This window comes from Cetorhinus maximus, chromosome 1 (genome assembly GCF_964194155.1).
Source record: "Cetorhinus maximus chromosome 1, sCetMax3.hap1.1, whole genome shotgun sequence".
Classification (NCBI taxonomy): Eukaryota; Metazoa; Chordata; class Chondrichthyes; order Lamniformes; family Cetorhinidae; genus Cetorhinus; species Cetorhinus maximus.
Window position 1 is genome coordinate 46,259,859 of NC_135879.1, and position 25,650 is coordinate 46,285,508.

The 25,650-nt window shown below is 44.9% G+C and overlaps 1 protein-coding gene across 1 annotated transcript in view; it reads right to left on the minus strand.

The window, feature by feature from the left end:
* glrbb (glycine receptor, beta b) overlaps window positions 1-25,650 on the minus strand; it is a 209,982-nt gene that overhangs the window by 41,096 nt on the left and 143,236 nt on the right. The window contains exon 9 of the mRNA XM_078540630.1: window positions 15,236-15,561. Within this exon, the coding sequence (XP_078396756.1) occupies window positions 15,236-15,561 (326 nt within the window). The remainder of the gene's footprint in view (window positions 1-15,235; window positions 15,562-25,650) is intronic.

Here is a 25,650-nt window from a genome sequence, read left to right on the forward strand (position 1 = left end):
TGTGCCTGAACATCCTTCAGTTATCACTTGTGCATTGAGGCTATCATATGAGCCAGGAAATGACCATTTCTAACAAGAGAGAGTCCAACCGTCTCCCCCCGATATTCAATGGCATTACCATCACTGAATCCCCCACTATCAACATCCTGGGGGTTACCATTGACCAGAATCTGAACAGGACCATCCAAATAAACACCGTGGCTACAAGAGGAGGTCAGAGGCTGGGAATTATGAGGCGAGTAACTCACCTCCTCACTCCCTAAAGCCTGTCGACCCTCTACAAGGCACAAGTCAGGAGTGTGATGGAATACTTTCCACTTGCCTGGATGACTGCAGCTCCCACAACACTCAAGAAGCTGGACACCATCCAGGACAAAGCAGCCTGCTTGATTGGCACTCCATCCAGCACCTTCAACATTCACCTCCACCACCGACACATAGTGGCAGGAATGTGTACTGACGAGTTAGACTAACTACAAAGATGCCATGCAGCAACTCACCTAGTCTCCTTCGACAGCACCTTCCAAACCCACGAACTCTGCCACTTAGAAGGACAAGGGCAGCAGATGTACGGGAAGGCCACCACCTGCAAGTTCCCCTCCAATTCACGCACCATTTTGACTTGGAAATATATCGCCGTCCTTTCATTGTCACTGGGTCAAAATCCTAGAACACCTTCCCTAACAGCAGTGTGGGTGTATCTACACCACATGGACTGTAGCGGTTCAAGAAGGTGGCTCACCATCACCGGCTCAAGGGCAATTAGGGATGGGCAATAAATGCTGATCTTCCCAACGCTGCCCACATCCCATGAAAGATTAAAAAAAGAAATGCATGTTGGTATATTGCATTTGGAGGACACCTGACAACTCTACGTGCCTCAGGAGCTATGGCTTGTACTTGTTGTTTGAGTGCCTGCTCATCATCACTGCTTGTCTCCAAATCTTATTAACTCAACCCCATCTCCACATTTGTCTTCCCTTGCCTCCAGAAGGGATGCCCTGGCTGCCTGGAACCCCCTGCTATGCTCCTTTCGGGTCACTCCTCCCCAAGTACTCCACTGCCTGCAAAACTATCTCTATGTAACCTGTGCACACTGCTAGATACAGTGGGCCACTGTCTGAGCAGTTCCCTGAGCCATTCCCCTTCAATGCACTGGTGTTAAATTGACCTAACTGCCTCTTGTGACTGGCTCCCCGCTGTGATGCCACCTCCTTTTTGTGTACATGGTCCCTTTGCAGGCAATCAAACATAACTTCCTGCCTTTTAACTGGCTGTGAAACGCCTCACTGAATTATTGAACCACCATGTTCGGGCAGCTACGCTGGCATACAGGTCCTGACATCTCAAGGTGGGACCCCATAAGAGAGCTGGCATGCTGCGTTGGGTTCCAATTTTGCGCCCTCATCCACCTTTGGTTCCGATTCCTCCAAGGATTGAAAATTCTGCCCCAGACTTCAACTATTGATGAGAAAGAGGTTTTTACAGACATTAGGAGGAAAAGTCATTGTGGCTGTTGGAGATGGGCAAACAAGAAGACAACTATCAGATGAAAATTCGTCAGGGGATTTTATTTCTCCTCTTACTGTATTCTTGATTGATCGTCAGTGACAATCATGTTACTGCTCCTGAAACTGTCCTGTGGGGTGGAATTTGACGGTCTCCCACCTGGGAGTAGATTGACAGGTGTGGGGGGTCATAAAATCAGGTGCCATGATGGTGGTGCCATGCCCAGTGTTTACCCGCCTCCACTGGTACTTTATCAGTGGCAGGTGAAGCGTTGGGCAGCCGCCCACTCTTGGCGTCAATTGAGGCCCTTAAGTAGCCATTAATTCTCCCACTTGCGCTGGTATTTTACCTGCATTGGGAGATGCCCATACCTCATGTTGCAGGCTGAGGGGGTGGGGAAAGGGTCGTTCCTGTTTGGGCACCCTGTATCCAATGGCGGCTCCCCATGACCACAATACTCCAACACCCCTCAAGCTCCCCCCACCCTCTCAAACCTGGTCCGCCACCCCGATTGCTGAGCTTGCCAGATTGGTCTCCAGTCCCAGCTGAAGACCTCAGCTGGCCTTCTCATCCAGCTCCATTGATGATCATGGTTGTGTACTGTATGTAGTCTTAGCAGCTGGGACTAGAGAGCTGCCAGGCATTTGGTTGACTGGCAGCTCCCACATGTGGGACTTTTTCCTAGATGGGGATGGATGTCTTGCCCTAGACCAATTAACAGCTCGACAACTGTAAATCGGCTCCAGGTGAGCCGGCCAAGCAGTGGCAGGCTCGCCCCTAACTTTTATAGGAGCGCAGGGCCACCGCCTCCATGTAAAATTCAGCTCTGCTCTTAGAAAACCATTCTTCATTCCCCACACCCCCCCTACCCTTCTAGATGTGTTGCAGTACCAGGAAGACATAGGTCCCCATTAAAGAGTAATGCAATACTTGACAGACAGGCCCTTATTCAATCTATGGCTCCTGAACACCAGCTGAGGGATATCCATCCCAGGGGAGGCACAGAAAGGTGCACTGTGGGCACCTAGGGCATGTTTCAGAGAGAACTGGCAGTGGCATGTGAGGAGAATGATAATACCAGCTGGATGGGAGGAAGCCCTGGTTTTCCGCAAAAGAGCATTGAAATGTGCAGCTCAAGGGTATTTGTAAAATAAATGATGCTTTCAGGTCATCAAGTGTGGCTGCAAGCACTGAGGGTTGTTTGGGACAATATACTGCACTTGACAGCTCAGCTGGAGTTCACTAGCTACTATGAAGAGCACTTTGGAGAATTGCAATCCATCCTGGAGTATGTTGCAACTCCAGGGACTTATCCATTGGAGGCTTTCATGGCAATTGCTTTAAGGGTAGTTTTGTGATTTCTATACAGATGCTCAGCTTACTGCCATAGATGCCACAGGTACCAGACTGGAAAGATTGTTCCTGGTTTGAATAGGTTTAATGAACAGTTGCAGACAAACATCTTATATATTTTTCTTGATTTCAGTGCAACCATTCCTGCTGATAGGTGGTGAGCAGTTTCATGGGCTGCTGAAAATGACACTGAAATGTCAGTTTCAGTCAATCTGACAAAGTGGCTCAGGAGCCAATCTACCATCATCCCTGAAACACATTACAGAGCTCCAAAATTGTGCTGAACATAGATGGAAATTGAGATTTAAGATCTTAGCTTTTCAGGCTAGTTACACACTCTTCTAATACTATAATTAATTGTCATTACTTGAAGCATGAAACAAGTGTGACCATTCAGGCATTAAGCCTCAATGCAAGAGGAGGATGGGATTCACTGTTCAATTAAAAAAAACTCTGAACTGGTGGTGCTGTTTTGAAAAGGGGACTTTGGTTATATTAGTTACGTACAGGAATCATCTACAACGTGATAATGATGGAGAGACTTTGATGACCTTGATTTATGCTGGCATTCAGAATAAATTACTAAAGCAAGATGAGCCAACTGCAGGCAAGGAACAGTGTCACTGGAAGTTGCAGGCACTTAAAAGTGTTTCTAGCCTCCAACCTCTCTTGCAACAAAACAGGTTGTGACATATGTATTTTCATGAAACTACTATAATCATTGTTTTTCTGAACTTCGCTCTTTTTCTCCTGAATTCTAAATACATCATCCTATATTCTTTCACTGCCTGCTAAAACTTCACAACATTAAAATCAACACTCCACAAGCTCAGGTAAACTTTCAGACTCTGCTCTTCAAGCATGGGAGCAAGGACTAGTCAGAGAGCAACATGTCTCACTCAAATTATCTGAACATTACTAAATAATTTCAGTGCTTTGAAAATCAGTCTAAATACATGTGTGCATGCTATTTCCAGGGATGACGTTCCTCCAAAAATATATAGTTGCCCATGTTCGATTCTTCCACCTGTACTCCAGTTCAGTGAGACTCTGCTACACAAATGGAGTCTTCAGAAATTATCTGATCCGTCTTTTACTCTAATTGAAATTGGGGGGTGGGGGGTGGGGGGTGGTCTTTTACTCTAATTGAAATTGGGGGGTGGGGGGTGGGTGGTGGGGGGTGGGGGGGGTGGGGGGGGTGGGGGGTGTGGGGGGGGTGGGGGGTGTGGTGGGGGGTGGGGGGGTGGGGTGTGGTGGGGGGGGTGGGGGGGGTGGTGGGGGGGGTGGGGGGGGGTGGGGTGGGGGGTGGGGGGGGTGGGGGGTGGGGGGGGTGGGGTGGGGGGGGTGATGGCTGAACACGTGTGATCTTGTATTGTTCAGCTCATTATTTCTGATCCATGCAAAGCATGGTGAAGCTTGTGGTGGGGTCGGGCAGGAAGTCGCCACCCCGCCATTATCTGGGCTCAAAGATCTGGGTGCCATATTTAAAGGCACTTGGACAGCCTCCTTCCTTTCCCCCTTTAGCCTCCCAAGTCCAGCCTCCACTCCACCCTTCCACCCAACCCTCTCCTTCCAGCCTTCGCACAGCTTGCACTACCAGCGCTAATATGTGTGAAGTTATGAACGGTCTACAGGGAGGCAAAAACAGGGTCTACTGACCACAAAGTCGTGGGAGAAGTGAAGCTCACCAGGCACATGCCACTTATATACAATCGTGAAAGTAAATGTTCTAATTTCCCGCTGGCGGGGAACTTAATTTGGAGCGGGAACTTAATTCCGGCAAGGTGACCTTTTAATAAGGATAGATAACATGCTAATGCATGCAAATATGCTTCCCCACATTGCTTGTCGGGAAGCTCAACCTGCCTTTAACCCACCTTTAAAGTCCCAAGAACAGAATTCTGACAGTTCATTGGGATACGTTGGGATAGTGATTTTTAGCCTTATGTCAAATTAAGTTCCTCTGCCCGCCATGTTTCCTGTGCAAGGTTCTGCCCAATGATTGAGAAAATGTACCAAAACGGTGAGCAACTAATGCCAGAACAAAATAATTTTAATACAGCTACAATCACTAGATTTAAGGCTGCATTTCCCAACATCATTCTTATGAGTAATATCTAAAATAAAAATTCTTACATCTCAATACGGATATAATTATATAATTTTCACATGGAAGAGTTTGCATTGAAACAGTCACAAATTATATCTATCACAATTTAACATGCAGCTGAGATAAGAACAGATTACTTTCTATTACCAGAGGCTATCTTTATCAAGCACTAATTTCAATAGACTGAACACTCCCTTTAAATGATCCTAAAGTAGATTCATTTGATCATATCATCAAACCATCAAAGCAAACAGTTTCTATTGGTTACAGATGTTCATACATTAATGGTAACAGATGGCTGCGTAAAACTTCTTTCTAAATAGTTTTCAGGATGCTGGAGGATTTTTGTTATAATACGGTGGATGCCTTTTTGTATCAGGTTCAGATTCAATTTACAGATCAGAATATGTAAGCTCCCTGGCAAATTCACCCAGGAAAATGGGCAGAATACACCATGGGCAGAATTCTCCCCCCATTGGGGGGGGAAATTCAGGAGCAGGCAGGCCTCCAATCGGTGCCCCCACTGTCGTTTTACATTGGCGGGTCAATTAAGGCCCGCCCAGACTGACGTCCGCCAGGAAGCGCTATGCACTCCCTGTGCGGGCGGGGGGGAATTCCCTCAGCCGAGAGTGCGCTCTTTTGCACGCATGCGCACGAAAGAGCGCACTCATCTCCCTGAGGCTAAGTGCTGCCTCAGGGAGATCGGCGCCAAATTTAAAAAAGGTAAATGTTGAGAAATAAAATTTCCCTGACATGTCCCCTCATGTGACACTGTCACATGAGTTGGGACATGCCCATCACTTTCAATCAAACTTTTATTAAATTTTAAAAAACCTACATAAAACCTCATCCCGCCCGTGGAAGAGGTTTCATGCTTTTTCCGAAGCTCGCCAGGGCTCCCGGCTTGCCCGCCAACCTTAGGGTTGGGTGGGTAGGTCCATTAATTATTTCAATTACTTTTTAAATGGCTTCAATCGGCCGTTGACAGGTCGGCGGGCGCAGCGCTGATTCGGCTGTGCCCCCGCCAACCTGAAAATGGAAATGACACGGGGTGACGTTGGGAGTTCCATCCCCGCTTGCCGATCTCAATATCCTGGCTCATGTCGGGGTGTAATATTCATGTAACAAGAATGAATGTAATAGACAATTGGAATTTCCTGCATAAGAGAAAGATTGAAGGAAGTTAAAATGGACCCACTATAGGTAAAGTGGGCATTAGGCCAACAAGAGTAAGAGTTTGAACAAGAGTAAAGAATTGGTATTGTTAATGATCTTGGAATTGCTCATTATTCATATTACCTATAGGAACTTAATAGGAATGACTGTGAGCTTTCACAATAGATAAGCTAAAATATTAACGAGTGATATAAAAATGAGAAAAATGGCTCTTATCAGTGATATCCTGAAATGATCTTCCTTGAGGAAAAGAAATATCTAAGTAAGTCATCAAAAGGTACAAAATTATTTGTTATAATAATGCCTTATTCTACCATGATGTTTTTAAGTGTAAGCTACATTTAATCTAAAACACCATGTGATGTGAAACACTCGACCTACAGCTTAATGAAAATACTAACATCCAAAACAAATGATTTAATTTAACTTAATTTAATTACAATATTCTAAATAAGACTTGTAAAACTCCAGCACAATCTTGTCTGATAATTGAATACATTGCTCTAAGATTAACTTCAGAAATACTAAGTGCATGGTTGTTACAGAGTTGGTTAGATTTAAGTCAACATTTTGTTTTTATGATTTTCAGAGATAAGATTCTTTTGAAGGAGGTGCAACTGGATATATTCAGAAGTTTCAAAATGCAGATGTTACAAAACAAGCCAATGGCCTTCCAGGGGCATTTGGAGACTTCATAAAATAACAACATTGGGCCACTAAACTGGTTTGAAATCTTCATGCTTGATCAATGATTCTTCAACATATTAGTTAAAATAAAGCAGATGTATCTATGCCTGACGAATATTATATTTACTAAGTTCCATTGAATCAGAATGCATTTTTATAGCTAGAGTTTTGGACGACGCAGATAGTGTTGGTAAAGAACCAGCTAATAATTTCACAATGTTCACAAGATAATGCAAGATATCTCTAAAAAGACATTCAGGTGGAATAAAGCCCTTCCTAATAATGAGCAGGAAATAAGATGCAGTTACTGGAAACACTAACTACTGACAAATACTCAATTAATAATTTTGCATTATACTGCTTATCTTACAAAAAGCTAAATTCTATTAACCCAAGAGCAACATGCTTTTCTATGAGTTGTTCTTGCCTTTGTTCATCAGTGGGATTCCCTCCTTGAACAAAAATAATAAATCAGTTTATGCAATATTTTTATGGCAAAAAATCATGCTTTGAATCACAAAAGGGTTCTCCCAATCTCCTGTTGCAGTTCAGCTAGAGTTAAGTAGAATTCTTGAAGAAATGGCACGGAGTTACGATTTGGAGTCATAAGCCAGAAGGAGGCAATTTGGCCCATCGAGTCCATGCTGGCTCTCAATCAGAAAAATTGAGTCTCATTCCTCTGACCTAACCCTATAGCCCTGCAAGTTTATTTCCTTCAAGTGCACATTGAATTTCCTTCAGAAATTATTCATCTTCTCCACTTCCCCCACCCTCATAGGCAGCGCGATCCAGGTCATTACCACTCGCTGCGTAAAAAAGTTCTTCCTCTCATGCTCCCTGCGTATCTTGCTCAAAACCATAAATCTGTGTCTCCTAGCCTTTGTGCCATGAGGTAATGAGAACAGTTTTTCCTTTGTCTATCTTATTTAAACGTGTCATTATCTTGTGCACCTCTGTCAAATCTCCCCTCAATCTCCTCTGCTCGAAAGAGAGCAACTCCAGTTTCTCCAACCTCATCCCTGGAACCATTCTGGTAAATATCCTCTACACCCTCTCAAGGACATTCACATCCATCCTAAGGTGTGGTGACCAGAACCGGTGACAATACTCAAGTTGGGCCTAGCCAGGGCTTTATGAAGGTTCGGTATAGCTTCCCTGCTTTTGAAGTGCATGTGCCAAATGTTTGTCTTCAGGTTGAAAACTGCACCCACGGTCCCTGTCCAACTTCACCTGTAATTTCCATGAATTTCGAGATGAGGTGGGCTGTTTGCGAGGCGGGATTGAGTTTGGGCTTGCGCTCGGGATTGGAATATGTTTGAGGTGGAGGTTTTTCTATATTTCTCAGCACTTCTTCCTGGCCCACTGAATTTTTCCACGTGCGGAATTGTCCCAGATTTGCACAAATGTGCGGTAGCAGGCAGGAAAAAAGTTGTTTTACCCACCGGCAACAATGGTGGGTTTTCGCGCCATGTCGTCCCATTCCCACCTCATTAATTATGCAGCCACAGGAAACACACCATCTCGCTGGCTGGCAGCCCCCAATTTGCCCGCCACACTGTTACCTCGCTGCCTCCTCACACAGAGCACCATATTTAAACTGTAGCTGCGTGCACATTTCTCAATGCTTGCAGCCCAGGGTTGCTCCATCTTGAGGCCACTTGCACAGATCAACATGTGCCCCTGTGATATCCACCTTCCCCAGTACAGCCCTCGCCCTACAGCCTCTTCCCTTGCCTGAGGCCACTTCTTCCCCTTGCTCAAGCAAGCCCTAGCCCTGCAGCCGTTGAAAAGCCACCCCTGCCTTACGCTGGTCTGGTAGGTAGAGACCTGCCCGTTAGCCCCCCCTAAAAGTGGTGGTGCTGCCTGTGAAGCCTGGTGCTGATGACCGCGAGTGCTGCCTGAAGAAAGGTAGGCAAACAAATCTCGAAGTCCCGAGCGAGGTGCACATCGCTTATGTACTGTTGTGAAACACACGGCATGTAATCCTGCCCACCTGGCCAGGTGATCCAATTTGGGGGGATGATTCTGGCGAGCAGGGCTTATAATGAGATGCTAAAGTATTGAAATTAGGTTCCCGACATGCGGTGCTGGAAAATGTGGCCCATCGTTGACAGGTGGAGCGGGCAATTGCAAACTTGTTTTACGACAGCGTGAAACTGATTTTTGGCCGTGCTGCCTATATTGTGTCCCCCACCCCCCGCACCTGCCATGACACCTGATGCCAACGGGGCTAGAAAATTCCGGCCCACGACCCAACAGTGGAGGTGCACGTTTAATGGAGTCAGGAACTGCCTTGGGCTGGGAGGTAGTAAAAACAATTTTTGCTCCTCTCATGAGGGCAGATGTGCGTTTTGCACAGAAGGCATTCCCGCCCCGCAAAAATGGCAAAGAAAAATTGTGTGGGCTCGGGAATGTGGAGGAAAGTTGCATTTCCTCTGCTCCAAACCCAGACAAAAATTCAGCCCAATGCTTCTTTCTATGAAGCCCAAGGTCCCATTTGCTGTGCTAACTAACCTCTCAATATGTCCTGCCAGCTTCAAAGATCCAAATGCAAGAAACCCCAGGTCCCTCTGTTCCCACACATTCTTGAGAACTGTGTAATTTAGCCTGCATTGCCCCTCAGTATCTCTTCAGCTAAAACATGGCACCTCACACTTCTCTGTATTAAATTCCATCTGCCACTTGTCTGACCATTTTGCTAGCTTATCTTGTCCTGTTGCAATCGATTGGTATCATCTCACTGTTTGCCACTCTTTCAAGTTGGTATCCTAGGTAAATTTGAAATTTTACTGTGTATCCTAACTGTCTTGGCCATTCATCAAGGGATCTGGCTGATTCTCCCACCAGAGACCCCCCATGGAAATTCCAAGAGGAGAATTTTCTCCCCGTCGGGGAGGTTGGGCGGGAGCGGGCGGACGTGCAGCCTATCGCCACCCGCGATCGTTATTAAAGCCCGCCCAGCATGACACGCACACAGAAGTGCTGAGCGCTCCCTGTGCAGGCGGGGAGGAGTAGGCTGAGTTGGGGCCTGCACTCTTTCGTGCATGCACGCGAAAGAACGCAGAAATCTCCGAGGCACAGAACTGCCTCAGGGAGATTAGTTTGATTTTTTTAAATTTTAATAAAGAAAAAAAATTAAGACATGTTCCCTCATGAGACATTGTCACATCAGCTGGGACATGTCAATGAATTTTAATTTTAAAAATTATTTAATTTATAAACCTTTCATGAAGCCTCATCCCGCCCGTGGATGAGGTTTCATGATAAATGTGAAGGCGCCACTCGCTGCTTCGTAAAAATGATGCGCGGTGACGTCAGGATGCCACGCGTCATTCTGACCCTCAGTTCGGCGGACGCGCAGCGGAGTTGCCTGGGCTCCCCGACGGGCAGCTCAGTTAATAACTTTAATTTGTTTTTAAATAGCCTGAACAGGCCTTTGGCAGTTCAGCAGGTGCACAGCCGACTCTGCTGCGCGTTCGCCGAACTGAGGATCAGAATGCCGTGTGGTGATGTCGGGACACATGCCCGACGTCACCGCGCGTCATTTTTACGAAGCGAGTGGCGCCCACTCCTGCACGCCAACCCGAAGATTCTGGCTCAAGTGAATTACTGCAAGCAACATGTCAGTTTCAGGACTCTTTGAATAAAAAATGATTTTGCACAACAGAAGTTTTGGCCCTGATTTTTTGAGGATGACAGGCAGGGTGAGCAGGTGATCAACCCAGCAAAGTCAAGGACTTGAAGGCTCCATCTGAATAGGTATATCCAGAGTCCCACTTGGCACCTGGCCAGATTGATTGCCTGGCCAGCGGGTGAGCATTTAAATTTGACAACAACAAAAATTTATACAGTGTCTTCAATATAATGAAATGTCCCAAGGCACGATGACACTGAGCTGGGTATTAGGTCAGGAACCGAATATTTCATCAAAGATAGGTTTTAAGGAGGGGTCTTAAAGGAGGAAAGTGAGGTAGAAAAATAGGCAGGTGTAGGGAGGGTATTCCAGAACTTGAGGCCTAAGCAACTGAAGGCACGGCCACCAATGGAAGAGTGATTATAATTGGGAATACACAAAAGGCTAGAATTAGAGGAGTGAAGATATCTCGGAGGGTTGTGGGGCTGGAAGAGATGACAGAAAGAGGGAGGGGCAAGGCCATGGAGGAATTTGAAAACAAGGATGAGAATTTTAAAACTGAAATGTTGCTTGAGCCAATTTAGGTCAGCAAGCACAGGGGTGACAGGAGAACAGGGCTTGCTGCGAGTTAAGACATGGGCAGCAGTATTTTGGATGACCTCAAGTTTAGGGAGGGTGGAATGTGGGAGACCAACCACCTGTGCATTACAATTGTCAAGTCTCGAGGTAATGAAGACATGAATGAAGGTTTTCAGCAGCAGATGAGCTGCAGCAGGGGCAAAGCTGATGATGTTACAGACAGAAAAATAGGTAGTTTTAGTGATACCATGAATACGAGGTCTGAAGCTCACCTCAGGGTCAAATGTGACAACAAAGCTACAAACAGACTAACTTAATATTTGAGTGTTGCCAGGAAGAGGGATGGAGTTGGTAGCTAGGGAACGGAGTTTGGAGTGGGGACCGAAAACAAGCTTCAATTTTCCCAATATTTAATTGGAGAAAATTTCTGCCCATCTCATATTGGATTTCCAATAAGCAGTTTGATAATTTAGCAACAGCAGAGGAGTCGAGGGAAGTGGTGCTGAGGTAAAGCTGGGTGTCATCAGTGTATATGTGAAAACTAAGGCTGTGCTTTCAGATGATGTCACCAAGGAGCAGCATGGAGATGAGAAATAAGAGTCAGCCAAGGATAGATCCTCAAGGGCACCAGAGATAACGGTGCGGGATCAGGAAGAGAACTGTGACTGATTCTCTGCCTAAGGGCAGTATTTTGCACTCATTGGGCAGGCATGGCGAGTGGGCCCGGGAGCGGTCACGAAGTTAACTGCCGCCCACGATCGGGCCATGATCGCAATTTCACGCTGGCTGGCCAATTAACGACCAGCCAGTGTGAAACACGTGCTGCAGCTCACAGCGCTGCTGGGGTGGGGGCAGGAGGAGTGCGAGCACTAAAATTTGTGCATATGTGCACGCAGTAAAAGCTCCAAGGCACAGAGCTGCCTCAGGGAGCTGAACATTTTTAACCATAAAAATAAAGATATTTAAAATCATGAAAACATGACCCCTCATAGCAGGGACATGTTAAATAGGAGTGTAAAAAGTTATTTTTTTAAATCACTGGTCAAAACCTCACCCGCCCGTGGATGAGGTTTCACCAAAAATGCAATGGCCGCTTGGCCTTGTCATCTGCCCTCCAACTGAACGGTTGGACGGGCTGTGAAAAAATTGACTCAATTAATTGATTAAGGGCCTCAATAGGCCGCTTAATTGTCAGCGGGTGTGCTGCCGACTCCCACACATGCCCACCAACCGATATATTGCGTGAGTGAGCAATGATGTCGGGACGCTCGCCCGACGTCATGGTGCATCATCTTACACTCGTTTGGGTCAGGCACATGCCTGCCCAATGAGAGAAAAATTCTGCCTTATGATTAAATCATTAAGAATGGAACCAGGCAATTGCCATCCCATCCAGCTGGACAACAGTGGAGAGGCATTGGAGGAGAATGGTGTGATCAACCATGTCAAAGGTTGAAGACAGGCCAAGGAGGACAAGGAGGGAAAGTTTACCTTTGTCACAGTCAAATTGGATGTCTTTTGTGACTTTGATCAAAGCTGTTTTAGTACTGTGGCAGTGGCAGAAACCTGACTGGAGGGATTCAAACATAGAGTTCCAGGAAAGATGATACAGATTTGGGAGGTGACAACAAGTTTGAGGACTTTGGTGAGGAAAAGGAGGTTGCAAGGATGGTGGGGTGAAGGGTTGGTTTTTTTGAGAAGAAAAGCATTGAGAGCAGGCTTAAAATAGAGAGGGACAATGCCCAATGAGAAAGACCGTTTACAATATCAGCTAACATGGGAGCCAGGAAGAGTGGTTCAGTGATCAGCAGTTTAGTGGGAATAGGGCCACTGCTGGGGACCCAGAGGAGCAGTCACTGAAGGGAAAACCCTCGAACTGCAGTGGGAGGCAGAGGCCAAGTTTTTCCCACTGATGGTTGGGTTGGATTTTTTTTTCCCAGTGCTCAATCAGGGTAGGCTGACAATGGGGAATCTCCCAAGATCATGGGGGGGATGGTAGTGTGGATTCCTTGAAGATCGTAGGGAATGCTATGTCTGGCAAGGCCCAAGAGGTCTTTGAGGGGCTGGCTAAAAGCCTTCCTTACCTCCTGGCCCACAGGAGTTCAAAAAAGGAAAAAGTTTTCAATGGGTAGAATTTTTAGGTCGGTGTGTGGGTGCGTGCCCGACATGCTCACATGTAAAATGGCGCATGATGACGTCGAATGAGCGTCCTGATGTCATCCAGCACTCGTGCGGTATTTCGGGCGGGTGCACGCAAAAGTCAGAAGTGCACCTGCCTACAATGAAGAGGGCAATTAAGCCCATTAATGTTCCAACTGTCCCCGATTTTACGTGGTCTGTCCAACCTTACGGTTGGCGGACGGGCGAATCGACCAGGTGGTCTTTGCATTTCTGATGACACCTCCTCCAAGGGCAGGATGAGGTTCCCCTTATTAAATAAAAAAAATAAAAACATTTGGACAGAATTTTCATTATGTATATGTTCAGCTGACTGATTCTGATGCGTGGACATTTTGTCCCAGTTTATAAAATCTTTATTTCTTGGTTTTAAATCCTTTGGCTCCCTGAGGCAGCTCTCTGCCTTCAGGAAGCTCCCCCGCGTCCGCGCTTACGTTAGTGCCCACCCTCCACTTGCCCCTACCTCGGCAGCGCTGAGCATTTCAATGTGCGTTTCACACTGGCTGGCTGTTAATTGGCCAGCCAGTGCAAAATCGCGGTCAGGCCGATTTCGGGTGGCAGTCCATTCCCTGGGTGCCCCTGGGCCCGCCGATCGTGCCCGCACGCCGACCTAAAAATCCTGCCCAACGTCACCAGTGTCCCTTCTGTCAGTCGGCCCCTCAGACCTTTGCTGTTGTCTACATGACTTCCGCTATGTGAACATTAAAATTATGTTGCAGCACCAATGTCATTAGCAGTCCTCAGCTTTTGAATTTTAAGAAGGCTCCACTTGCCTGTAGTGGGAGCCTGATCTGGGATGTGACATGCCACCATAAATATTACAGCAGGTGGAAATGCAGTTGGCTACAGATGGGCTCCTGACTTTTAGCATTTTAACCCCTCGCTCAGCTTTGTGCTGCCCACTGGGGAGGGTGGGGCCTCAATTTGAGGACGTTAATTCTAACAGATGTCAACTGGACTCTATTGGAGTACTTCCCCTTGAGTCAGCAGGTTGTGTATTCAATCCCAACTCCAGTGACATGTTCAGAGTTTGCTACATTGTTGGAAGAGACAATAAGCCAAGGTCAAATGGCACTATTCAATGAAAACATGAAGGTGATCTGGATAATACTCATCCCACAACCAACATTATCAAAACAAAACAAAAAAATGCTGGGCATCCATGTCATTGCAATTTATGAGATCCAGCTGTGTGCAGAATGGATATCACATTTTTGCTACAAAACAATACTGATGGTACTTCAAAATATTTCAACATTTGTGGTAAAACATTACACAAATGTAGTTTCTATTTCAAGCATTAAAGAGTATCAAACATCTCTGCTGTACTGTACTAGCTTGGCATGGGGAGCAGCTAGTTCTGGAGCACAACTCTTTAGTATGATTGGAAGAATGTTGTCAGGGCCCAGTGCCTTTGCAGTATCCAATGCGTTCAGCTGTTTCTTGATATCACGTGGAGTGAGCCAAATTGGTTGAAGACTGGCATCTGTGATGTATCACTTGGCACTTCTGGCTGAAGATGGTAAGATGGAATTTAAGCGTGCATCTGAATTTCCAATATTGATTCTTACAGGTTAAGCAGGAAGCATGAATTTTGACATTTACCCCTTGTGGATTTTCAAACAGAGGTCTATGAACCAGAGCAGGTTCAACAAGATTTTCAGATTCTACCTCAGGCCAGCCAATACAATCTGTGAGCTAAGAATTGTATATGCTTTGTGTTTTTGATGTCCGTTGGCATGCTGGCATATTGTTTCTGATGTACATTAATAAAATATGCATATCGTAGTATTGTTTTGCTTTGTGTAGCTACTGTTGTCTTTCAGAAGTTAGCAGAGAGTTCCCAGAGTCATGTAAATGTTTGCAAGGGCAAGTTAGAAAAACTCAGCTAGGATAATGAAGACATAGCAATTCCCTCTTGCATAACTTTAAAGACAAAATATAGTCGAAACCACAAACTGTGAGGAAAAGTGTAAACAAACTGAAGAGCAAGTCTCTCAGTTTCTTACCTGTAGCGTGCTAATGTGAACGGGGGTGCCTGTTCCATTTACAGTATTCTTAGAGGATGGCTTGACCCAGTTTCCACATCCTTTCCCTTCAGCTGCAATGGCCTGCTCCTTGGCCTTCAGTTTTTTTTGGATTCGAGCCCTTTCAGCTTCTATTTTTTTTGGACTGTTCAGCATGACCTGCACAACAGCATATTCTACAAGAGATGCAAACCCAAAGAGGAGGCAAGCAATCAACCAGATATCCAGAGCTTTCACATAGGAGACCTTGGGCAGCTCTGCTGCAAGAGACATGCACTCAGAGGACAAGTTGAGCACTGAGAAGATACCTGTGAGAAACAAACATGTACATTAACAACAATACTTTAAAATACAAAGGTGGATTTAAATGTATGCACTTGCGTTAATTAAACTAATCTCTTTTTAGCACACATCATGGACCAGGAGGAGCAGGAAGTACGCCTGCTCCACCCCACCGCCCAACTCCCCGGCACCACACTGAAGCCTTTAGCCTCTCCAGCCTCGATTACAACTCTGATCTTCTGCTTTCCTCGGTCACAAATTGGAGGCCTCTCGCTATGTGTCCCACCTGTGGACTACGACCATTGTTACCACTAGCCCCTAGGCTGTCAATATATCCAGCCATTGGATGGAAGTATATCCAAAATTAATCAAATTTATTTCCCGCTATCAGGCTCACCTGCACATTCCCAGTGTCCCTGTTAAATCTCAAGCCTCTGAAACAGGTACCAACATGTCCCCTTTTACATGCCCTTTTAAATATCATCGGCCCTGCAGTTCCAGTTGGAACCACATGGAACAGTATAATTCCCAAGCCCTTTGTGTTCCTGAGTATGGCTGCTCATATTCTTGGCTGAGCCCAGAAATCCATTAGTCTGTTAAAACACCAGAGCACCAGAGAAGACATTGCTTCATTGACAGCTCTGGCTCTCTGATCTCTGCTGTCAATTGCACAATGTTTATTTACACCAGATTAAGAAATATCAAGTGTTTGTAGTTTCAGTTATTAAAACTTTAAAGGGTCTGGTATGATTGATACTTTTATTGCCCTGTAGTAAAAGGACCTTTTTAACATTATGGAAAATTGTGAATGAATGACTGCTTTTTGAAGCTTTTTTTCATATACTCTAATGTCCCTATAGGTTTTATTGGTTCTTTACAGTGTATAGTGGGTCAATGGGCATGGAAGTGCCATGGCTTGGCATAGGAGGCATGAGGGGCCATAGGGAGTGGGTAGAGGGGCATACCTTGGCACAGTGGGCATGAGGGACCATAGAGGTTATTGGGGGGGCATACTTTGGCATGGGGGACATGAAGGTGATCTTTGGAATTTACCTTTTATAAGGTCTCTTATGCAGTCTATGGTTCTTGACATCTCTGAGGTGCTGTGAACTATAACTCATTGAAAAGCTAGCCTGACTCCATGAAAATTGCAGAGGACTAGAGCTTGCCTATTCCCGCATGGAGCCACCCAGGTTGAAAGCTGAAAGTGCAGCTTTCTATGAATCCAGTCTAAGATTACTTTTTCAAAAAGAGGTATAAAGAGAGACTTCTGGAACACAGTGTTGGTTAGGGAGGAGGCAGACATTTGTAATGTTGCATTCTATAATAAATTTAGTAATAAGTAAAAGATTGGCATCTGGTTTCCTAATGCACCAACTGGTTTCAGAATGAATAACCTAATGGGTATCAATCAAAATGGTGGATGCTCTCATTTTTGTTTTAGCTGGCTTCTTCCAAAATAAATTCATAACCGCAAACAACAGAATGACCAATCATCACTTATCATTTTTAAACAACAACAACTTGCATTTATATAGTGACTTTGACCTGGTAAAACATAGTAAAATCTCCCATGGCACTTAAGGCAACTAAATTGTATCTAACTAACGTAAGTGACAAATAATTCATTTACAGAACAGGATATATGGATCCTATGTGTTCTATTTCAGAAAGCCAGTTGGTGAAAAATAGACCTAGAGCCAATCTTTATATACTTTTTAAATTATTTACAGAGTTACACAATACAAGCAAACACCTCTTAAACCAACAACCACAGTTTTAGTCCATAATGATTTTTATGGGGTTGAAGTGCATGCTCAGGTCATGTCAACAATCTGCATACAACTAACCATAATTAATATACGAATAAAACTATGTTGTACCTTGATCAAAAATACAGTGTCTCCACCTAATTTCAGCAGGTAGTCCCAACTTGCCCTGATTTTTGCTGACAGCTCTGAACTAAACTAGCACTTTCTGGGACTCCTGACTCAATTCCTGCCAGCAACTCTCATAGACAGAACAAACAATGAAAAGAATGAATGTTGCAGTTGACAAAATAAGTATTTTCAATTTGAAAACACTGGACAGAATGCACAAAATGTACAAATACAGGAAAGTTCCGTTAATACTTTATAAATCACAGGTGAGACCTCAGTTAGAGCATTGTGTCCAACTTTGGGCATCATACTTTAGAAAGAATGTCAAGGCCATGGACAGGATGCAGAGGAGATTTATCAGAATTGTACCAGTGATGAGGAGTTTCCATTATCTAGAGAGATTAAAGAAGTGGGGATTGTTCCCCTTAGAGCAGAGAAATTAAGGGCTAATGTATTAGCTGAATTCCAAATTGTGAGTGGTTTTGATAGAGTAGATAAGGAGAAACTGCATCCATTGGCAGGAGAGTCCATAAGACCATAAGACATAGGAGCAGAAATTAGGCCTTTCGGCCCATCGAGTCTGCTCCGCCATTCAATCATGGCTGATAAGTTTCTCAACCCCACTCTCCTGCCTTCTCCCCGTAACCTTTGATCCCCTTATCAATCAAGAACCTATCTATCTCGGTCTTAAATACACTCAATGATCCGGCCTCCACAGCTTTCTGCGGCAATGAATTCCATAGATTCACCACTCTCTGGATAAAGAAGTTTCTCCTCATCTCTGTTCTAAAAGGTCTTCCCTTTACTCTGAGGCTGTGCCCTCGGGTCCTAGTCTCTCCTACTAATGGAAACATCTTCCCCACGTCCACTCTATCCAGGCCTTTCAGTATTCTGTAAGTTTCAATCAGATCCCCCCTCATCCTTCTAAACTCCATCGAGTATAGACCCAGAGTCCTCAAACGTTCCTCATATGTTAAGCCTTTCATTCTTGGGATCATTCTCATGAACCTCCTCTGGACCCTCTCCAGGGCCAGCATATCCTTCCTGAGATACGGGGCCCAAAATTGCTCACAATATTCTAAATGTGGTCTGACCAGAGCCTTATAAAGCCTCAGCAGCACATCCCTGCTTTTATATTCTAGTCCTCTCGAAATAAATGCCAACATTGCATTTGCCTTCCTAACTACTGACTCAACCTGCAAGTTAACCTTAAGAGAATCCTGGACTAGGACTCCCAAGTCCCTTTGCACTCCAGATTTCTGAATTCTCTCCCCATTTAGAAAATAGTCTATGCCTCTATTCTTCCTACCAAAGTGCATGACCTCACACTTGCCCATGTTGCATTCCATCTGCCACTTCTTTGCCCATTCTCCTAACCTGTCCAAATCCTTCTGCAGCCTCCCCGCCTCCTCAATACTACCTGTCACTCCACCTATCTTTGTATCATCTACAAACTTAGCCAGGATGCCCTCAGTTCCTTCATCTAGGTCATTAGTGTATAAAGTGAAATGTTGTGATCCTAACACTGACCCTTGTGGAACTCCACTAGTCACCGGCCGCCATGCTGTGAAGGACCCCCTTATCCCCACTCTCTGCCTCCTGCCAGACAGCCAATCTTCTATCCTTGCCTCTAACACCATGGGCTCTTATCTTACAGAGCAGCTTCCTGTGCGGCACCTTGTCAAAGGCCTTCTGGAAGTCCAAGTAGATAACATCCATTGGCTCTCCTTTGTCTAACCTACTCGTTGCCTGCTCAAAGAATTCTAACATATTTGTCAGGCATGACCTCCCCTTGATGAAACCATGCTGACTTTGCCCTATTTTACCATGCACTTCCAAGTATTCTGAAATCTCATCCTTAATAATGGAGTCTAAGATCTTATCAATGACCGAGGTCAGGCTAATCGGCCTGTAATTTCCCGTCTTTTGCCTCACTCCCTTCTTAAACAGGGGGGTTACTTTAGCGATTTTCCAGTCCTCTGGGACCCTCCCTGACTCCAGTGATTCCTTAAAGATCACCACTAACGCCTCCACTATCTCTTCAGCTATCTCCTTCAGAACTCTGGGGTGTAATCCATCTGGTCCAGGTTATTTATCCACCTTCAGACCTTTCAGTTTTCCTAGCACCTTCTCCTTGGTAATGGCCACCATACTCAGCTCTGCCCCTCAACTCTCTTGCACTTTGGGGATGTTACTCGTGTCTTCCACCGCGAAGACTGACGCAAAGTACCTTTTCAGTTCCTCCGCTATTTCTTTGTTCCTCACTACTACTTCTCCAGCGTCATTTTCCAGCGGCCCAATGTCCACTTTTGCCTCTCTCTTACCCTTTATATATCTAAAAAACCTCTTGCAATCTTCTTTTATATTACTGGCTAGTTTACCCTCATATTTAATCTTCTCCCTATTTCTTTTTTAGTTGTCCTCTGTTGGTCTTTGTAGGCTTCCCAATCCCCTGGTTTCCCACCGCTCTTCGTCGCATTGTATGCTTTCTCTTTAGCTTTTATGCTGTCCCTGACTTCACTTGACAGCCATGGTTGCCTTGCCTCCCTTTAGTATGCTTCTTCTTCCTAGGAATGAATTTTTGCTGTCTCTTCCAAATTACTCCCAGATACTCCTGCCATTGCTGTTCCACTGTCTTTCCTGCTAGGCTCATCTCCCAGTCAATTCTAGCCATCTCCTCCCTCATGCCTCTGTAGTTGCCTTTATTCAACTGCAATACCATTACATCTGATTCCAGCTTTTTCCTCTCAAATTTCAGGGTAAATTCTATCATATTATGGTTATTTCCTCCTAAGGGTTGGTAACTAGGAAATACTAGGAGATCAATGGTTAATATGACTGGCAAAAATGCCAGGAGGATGATGAGGAGAATTATTTTTACTCAGAGAGTTGTTATGACCCAGAATGTAATGATTGAAAGGCTGGTGGAAGCAGACTCAGTGATAACTATCAAAAGAGAATTAGACCACCACTTAAAAAGGAAAAAAAAATGTACAGCTATGGGGTAAGAGCAGAGGAGTGAAACTAATTGCAAAGCTCTTCCAGAGCGTGACACAGGCATGATGAGCTGAACGGCCTCCTTCTGTGCCATATTATTCTATGAGTTTAATTCTATGCTGTATGGAAGTGAAAGCTTTCAGTGTTAACTTTTAAAGATGTGAATTAAATCAATAAAATACTTTCACAATGGTATTACTAAATTTATGGCTGACTTTGTCGCTGCAACTTTATTCATTTCTGTGTAAGCTTTTACATTTCTTTTGTATATCTTTAGAAAAGTAATATGTTTCAGGTAAATTCCAGTGTTGATGGTTCAACTCATTGGCCATCAATGGTTAAGTTTTAGCAATTTTTTGCCAAGCCATTAGATGAGAAGCAATGATATAGTTCACCTCAGACGGTACGGAAAATTAGTAGCATCAACCATACCAGATAAAACGGCATCTCATCCTGGCTAATTGTGATCAGTACTGACAATGAAAATGGAAACATCTGAAGTTGAACTCATCCTTCTTGCCAATAAAACAACAGTGGCTGTCTACACATTAAAAATAATTCAATCACCATGAAGTGTTTGGACATTCTCAGGTTGTGAAAGATAATGTACAAATGAAAGATTCCTCCTCCTTCCTATCTCACAATTGGAGGGGAAGGTTTGATGAGGTAAGCAGGTAAGAGGAATGTTAAAACACAAAGTGGAAAATGATAACTTAGGCACAAGTATAACAACAAAAGGTTCTGCAAACCTTTATTTTAGGAATACACTAAAATTTTCAAAAGCAATTGAAAACAAAGTTATACACAAAAGCCATAGTTTTTTGATAATATTGTATTTGTGAATCTCAGCATTTTTTTGCCAATTTTAATCTGCATTCCCTGGCCTGTTCCTGCTCCAGTTTCTTACATTTTTACTTAGCCTCAGCATTTTGTTTGCTTTTTTTTATAGCTTACTTCACTACTTTTATAGATTTGTGTATCTGTACCCCAATCATACCTCTATTTCTCTACTCCATTTATTTCCCAATTAGTATGTGGCCTTCTTATTCTTCTTACCAAAATGTTCTGCCTTACACTTATCAACATTGAAGTTAATTTGCCAATCATGAGCCCATTTTGCAAGTTTATTCATGTTTTCCCATATTTTGTTACAGCCCTCTTCTGCAGTAGCCACACCCACCAATTTGGTGTCATTCACAAGTTTTGAAATTGCACCTCCAATTCCCAAGCCCAAATCAGTTATGCAAATGATGGACAACAGTGGTCCCAGAGCCCATCCTTGCAGAGCACCACTTCCCATCTTTTGCTAGTCTGGGGAGCAACCTTTCGCCACGACTCAGTTTTCTGCTTTGTCGCCAGTTTTCTATTCATTCTGCTACTTGTCTCCTGACTCCACATGCTCTGACCTTCATCATGAATGTTTGGTCAAGGTGAGGCAGGTAGGGCCAGTTCAGCAACATGATTGTAAAGTGCAGCCCAGTGTGAACTGTACTTCTGGCTGACTGCATGCTCAGCAAGGGGCCCAGGTCCGTGCAAGGCTAGCACTATGTACAGCTAGCCTGCAATTCTTAAAGGCAGCCTGTCCCTCTTAAAAGGATTGTTCCAGGGATCATATGGAGATCTATGTGGCCTCTCTCAGTCAGCAGCCTATCTCTACATAAAGGAGGTCACGGATGCCATGTACCATCAGGCTAGCTAATATATCAAGTTCACAACAGACCAGGCCAGTCAGGCCTAGAAGGCAGTCAGCTTTGGGCCATGGTTAGGTTTCCCCAGGTGCAGGAGGTCACTGACTGTACACATGTAACCATAAGGGCTCTTCATAGCAGCCAGGCACCTTATGAACAGGAAGGGCTTTCATTTGCTCAGTGTTGTGTGTATGACCACCAAAAGTGCTTCATGTAGGTGCAAAGTTTCCAGGAAGCTGCCATGATTCCTACATCCTTAGATAGTCCTAACTGCCTCATCTCTTCAAGCCACATGAGCGTCTTCATGGCTGGATCCTTGGGGGACAAGGGATATATACTGAAGATATGCTTCTGACCCCTGTAATCTAGCCCAAATCACAGGTAGAAAACAAATATAACCACAGCCAAATGAGTACAAGGGCCACATCAAGCAGACATTGGCCTATTGAAGATGAGGTTTTGATGCCACAATAGATCTGAGGGAGCCCTGCAATATGCACTCTCAAGGGCATCCTGTACATTGTCGCTAACTGTGCAATACACATCCTCAAGGGTATCCCCTGCATCATTGTTGTTTACTGTGCATTGCACAACCTGGTGTTACAGATGGGAGTAGCATTGGAGCCAGAGGAAGACATTGAGTGAGCCACGTCCTCAGAGGAGGAAGATGTTCACGAGACACATCAAGATATTCCACTTGATGAACGTGGTGCTGGGGGGCCCAGACAACAGGGGATTGGCACATGTGGCAAGGAGATAAGTAACTCTCTCGTCAGCCGGTGTTTCACTTGAGCACAAGCAGAAGGGGATGATGAGATAACACGTTCCCTCTCAGAGACTGGTGTCACTGACCTGTAATTGGAAGGCCTTATAATCTATATGTTCCTCTGACTGCAATGTACACAGGCCATCATAAAAACAGGTGCTCGAGTTGCATTTATAGAACATATGGTCAATGGTTTAAAGATCTGTATAAAGCTAAATGCTGTATGCGAATAAACGTACAAATCATTTAAGTTAGCGGTTCAACAACATTCTCTTGAACTGATCGAAATTTAAGTATGTGTGTGAAATATCAACATCACCTAGTTAACCCCAGTGCTAGCCCATGCATCTAGGTACATGCTCACAGAAATTTCTACACAGTGCTCCCCCCTGCCTAAAGTTGATGTGGTATAGGCTGTTGCCTTTCTTGCTCCAGTGCATTAGATGGCCATGGTCTTCTTCCTCTGGGTGTGGGCCCTAAAGGAGCCCTGCATCTCTAGGTCCACCTGCATCTGTGCTGGAGAATGTCATCAGAGCAGTGTCAGTGTGAAGGTGGAAGGAACTGAGGGTCTTCAGTGGTGGAATCACCCTTAGTGGAGCTCCATGGTCTGAAGTCTGCCCTTCCTCTGACCTTTGAAGCTTCACATAAACTCCTGTGACTGCCTGCAGTGGTTGGTCTGCTGGTGATGGGGAGATATGTGCCTGGCTCATCCCACTCACTCATTACACTACTGTGTTCATAGGTAAGGCTATGCTCTAGAGGTAGCCTCGCAACCCGCATCGAGTCAGTGCTGTGGTCCATGTGTCTCTCCATGAGGCTTGCCACTCTCCCAACGGAGGACGCCATGCATTCACATGCTAGAGATATGGAGACACTCATCATGGATAGACTCCTCCATTGTTTGAGTATGGGGATTCACTGCCTCATCTCCTCACACATATGTTACATGAGCTGGAGCCTTTGCCCCTTGGCTGATAACACCCGGGGCTCATCATCTGCATGGAGCTGAGCTTTGCTGGATCTTTCCTCACTCCTCCGAGAGGGATTCACCACAACTGTCACTGTCTCTGCTACCTCTTCTGTGAACTGCTCATTAGTTAATGCGCCATCAATTTACATGCACAGCAGAGCCCGCCAAGCTGTGTGTATTGTGCTGTTGGAGGATGCACAGGAATAAAGTGATGCAGTGTCTTCAAATGAAATAACATTCTATCAACTTTTTAGGATGGAGGGTGGGCGCATAACTTATCTGTCCCTCATCTGATGCTAGATCTGGTGGAAATAAAATATTAAAATGTAACAGTTCGTTTTACCACCAGTGCCTCCATCCTCCTCTTGGTGAACAGCTTTCAGTGACGTTGGAGACCTACACATGAACCGGATGCCATACTAGGTGCAGGGAATGTTGGACACAACCAAATCTTTTAGACCTCTCCATACCTTTGATTCCTGCCTCGCCCTAAGCAACAGGCTGACCTGCAGTGACCCAACTGATTTCCACTTGATTGTCAAGTTGGTGACAATGACTACTCCACCTCTGGTCTGTTGGCACTCCCTGGAATTCTGAGCACGCTTCTCCTGTAAGCATAAATATGGGCAGTGCCACTGTTGTCTCATGCCATCTATGTACTGCTTCATCTGAGATAATGTAAACTTTCAGTGCAATGCCTATGATATGGCATGGTGAAGTGACCATTCAGCCATTTCAGTGCAGCTTTCATCCATGCCTGAGCATGGATCTTTGCTGCAAGATGACAGAATTCCTTAGTGTCAACACTGGTGCTTGATATTGCCCCATGTATGGGTCAACCACCTGGCCCCCGATTTCATGGGCATCCTTCACTTATGCTGGGCTTCCAGATGGCAACTGTTAACATCATTCACCTTTCCAGACCGCAAAAGGTCAGTAAAGCGCTTCCTGCACTGCACGCAGGTTCTAGGTACAACTCCTCAGCTGCTCCCCACTTCGGTCACATTCATCCATGCCTTCTGCATTACGATTGGTGGCCTCCCCCTTCTGGTTTGTGGGAAGAGGACCTGCCTCCTTTCATGGACTGCTTGTACAAGGGCCTCAGGGGAGGTATCACTGACGCCTGGGGTGACCCTTGCTTTTAATGCCACCTCAGCACTGCTGTCCACATCCTCCTTCTGTTTTCTGGGTTGCAGCTGCCTGAATGTTCCACAGATGCCTGGTAAAATTGCAGCTGCATGCAGGCTGCCGGCACTAGGACCGCCCACCACCGTTAATTGAATGGCTTCCCAGAGCCAGTTCATTAATTGGCTGCTCTTCGGAAAATACCGCGGGAAGTTCCGCCGCCTGTCAGTGCATATTTCTGACACACATTTGGTCTTGGAATCAGTACTTCAACTGGATCAATATAATCCTGCCCTATTAATCTCTGCGATCACTATTGTCAAAAAGTCCCCTTACAATTACTTCTCTTATCTGTTCTGTTTCTTTTCTCATTACCAGCTCTAGCAGTGTTCACTTCTCTTGTTGGGCTTTTTACATACTGGGTAAGAAAGGAGTCCTGCACGCATTGTGAACATTTTTCCCCTATACTTGTTTTGCTACCTCTTCTTGTCAGTTTATTTCAGGGTAGTTAAAATCTGCCAGGGTTATTATTCTATGTTCTTGATTTATTTCATCTATTTTCTTATCTTTTAATCCTCCACCTCCTTTCCACTATTAAGTGGTCTGTAATATACACCAATTAACATGATAGATCCCTTCTCTTTTATTTCAATCCATATGGAATCTATTTCTAACCTTCTGTTAATGTT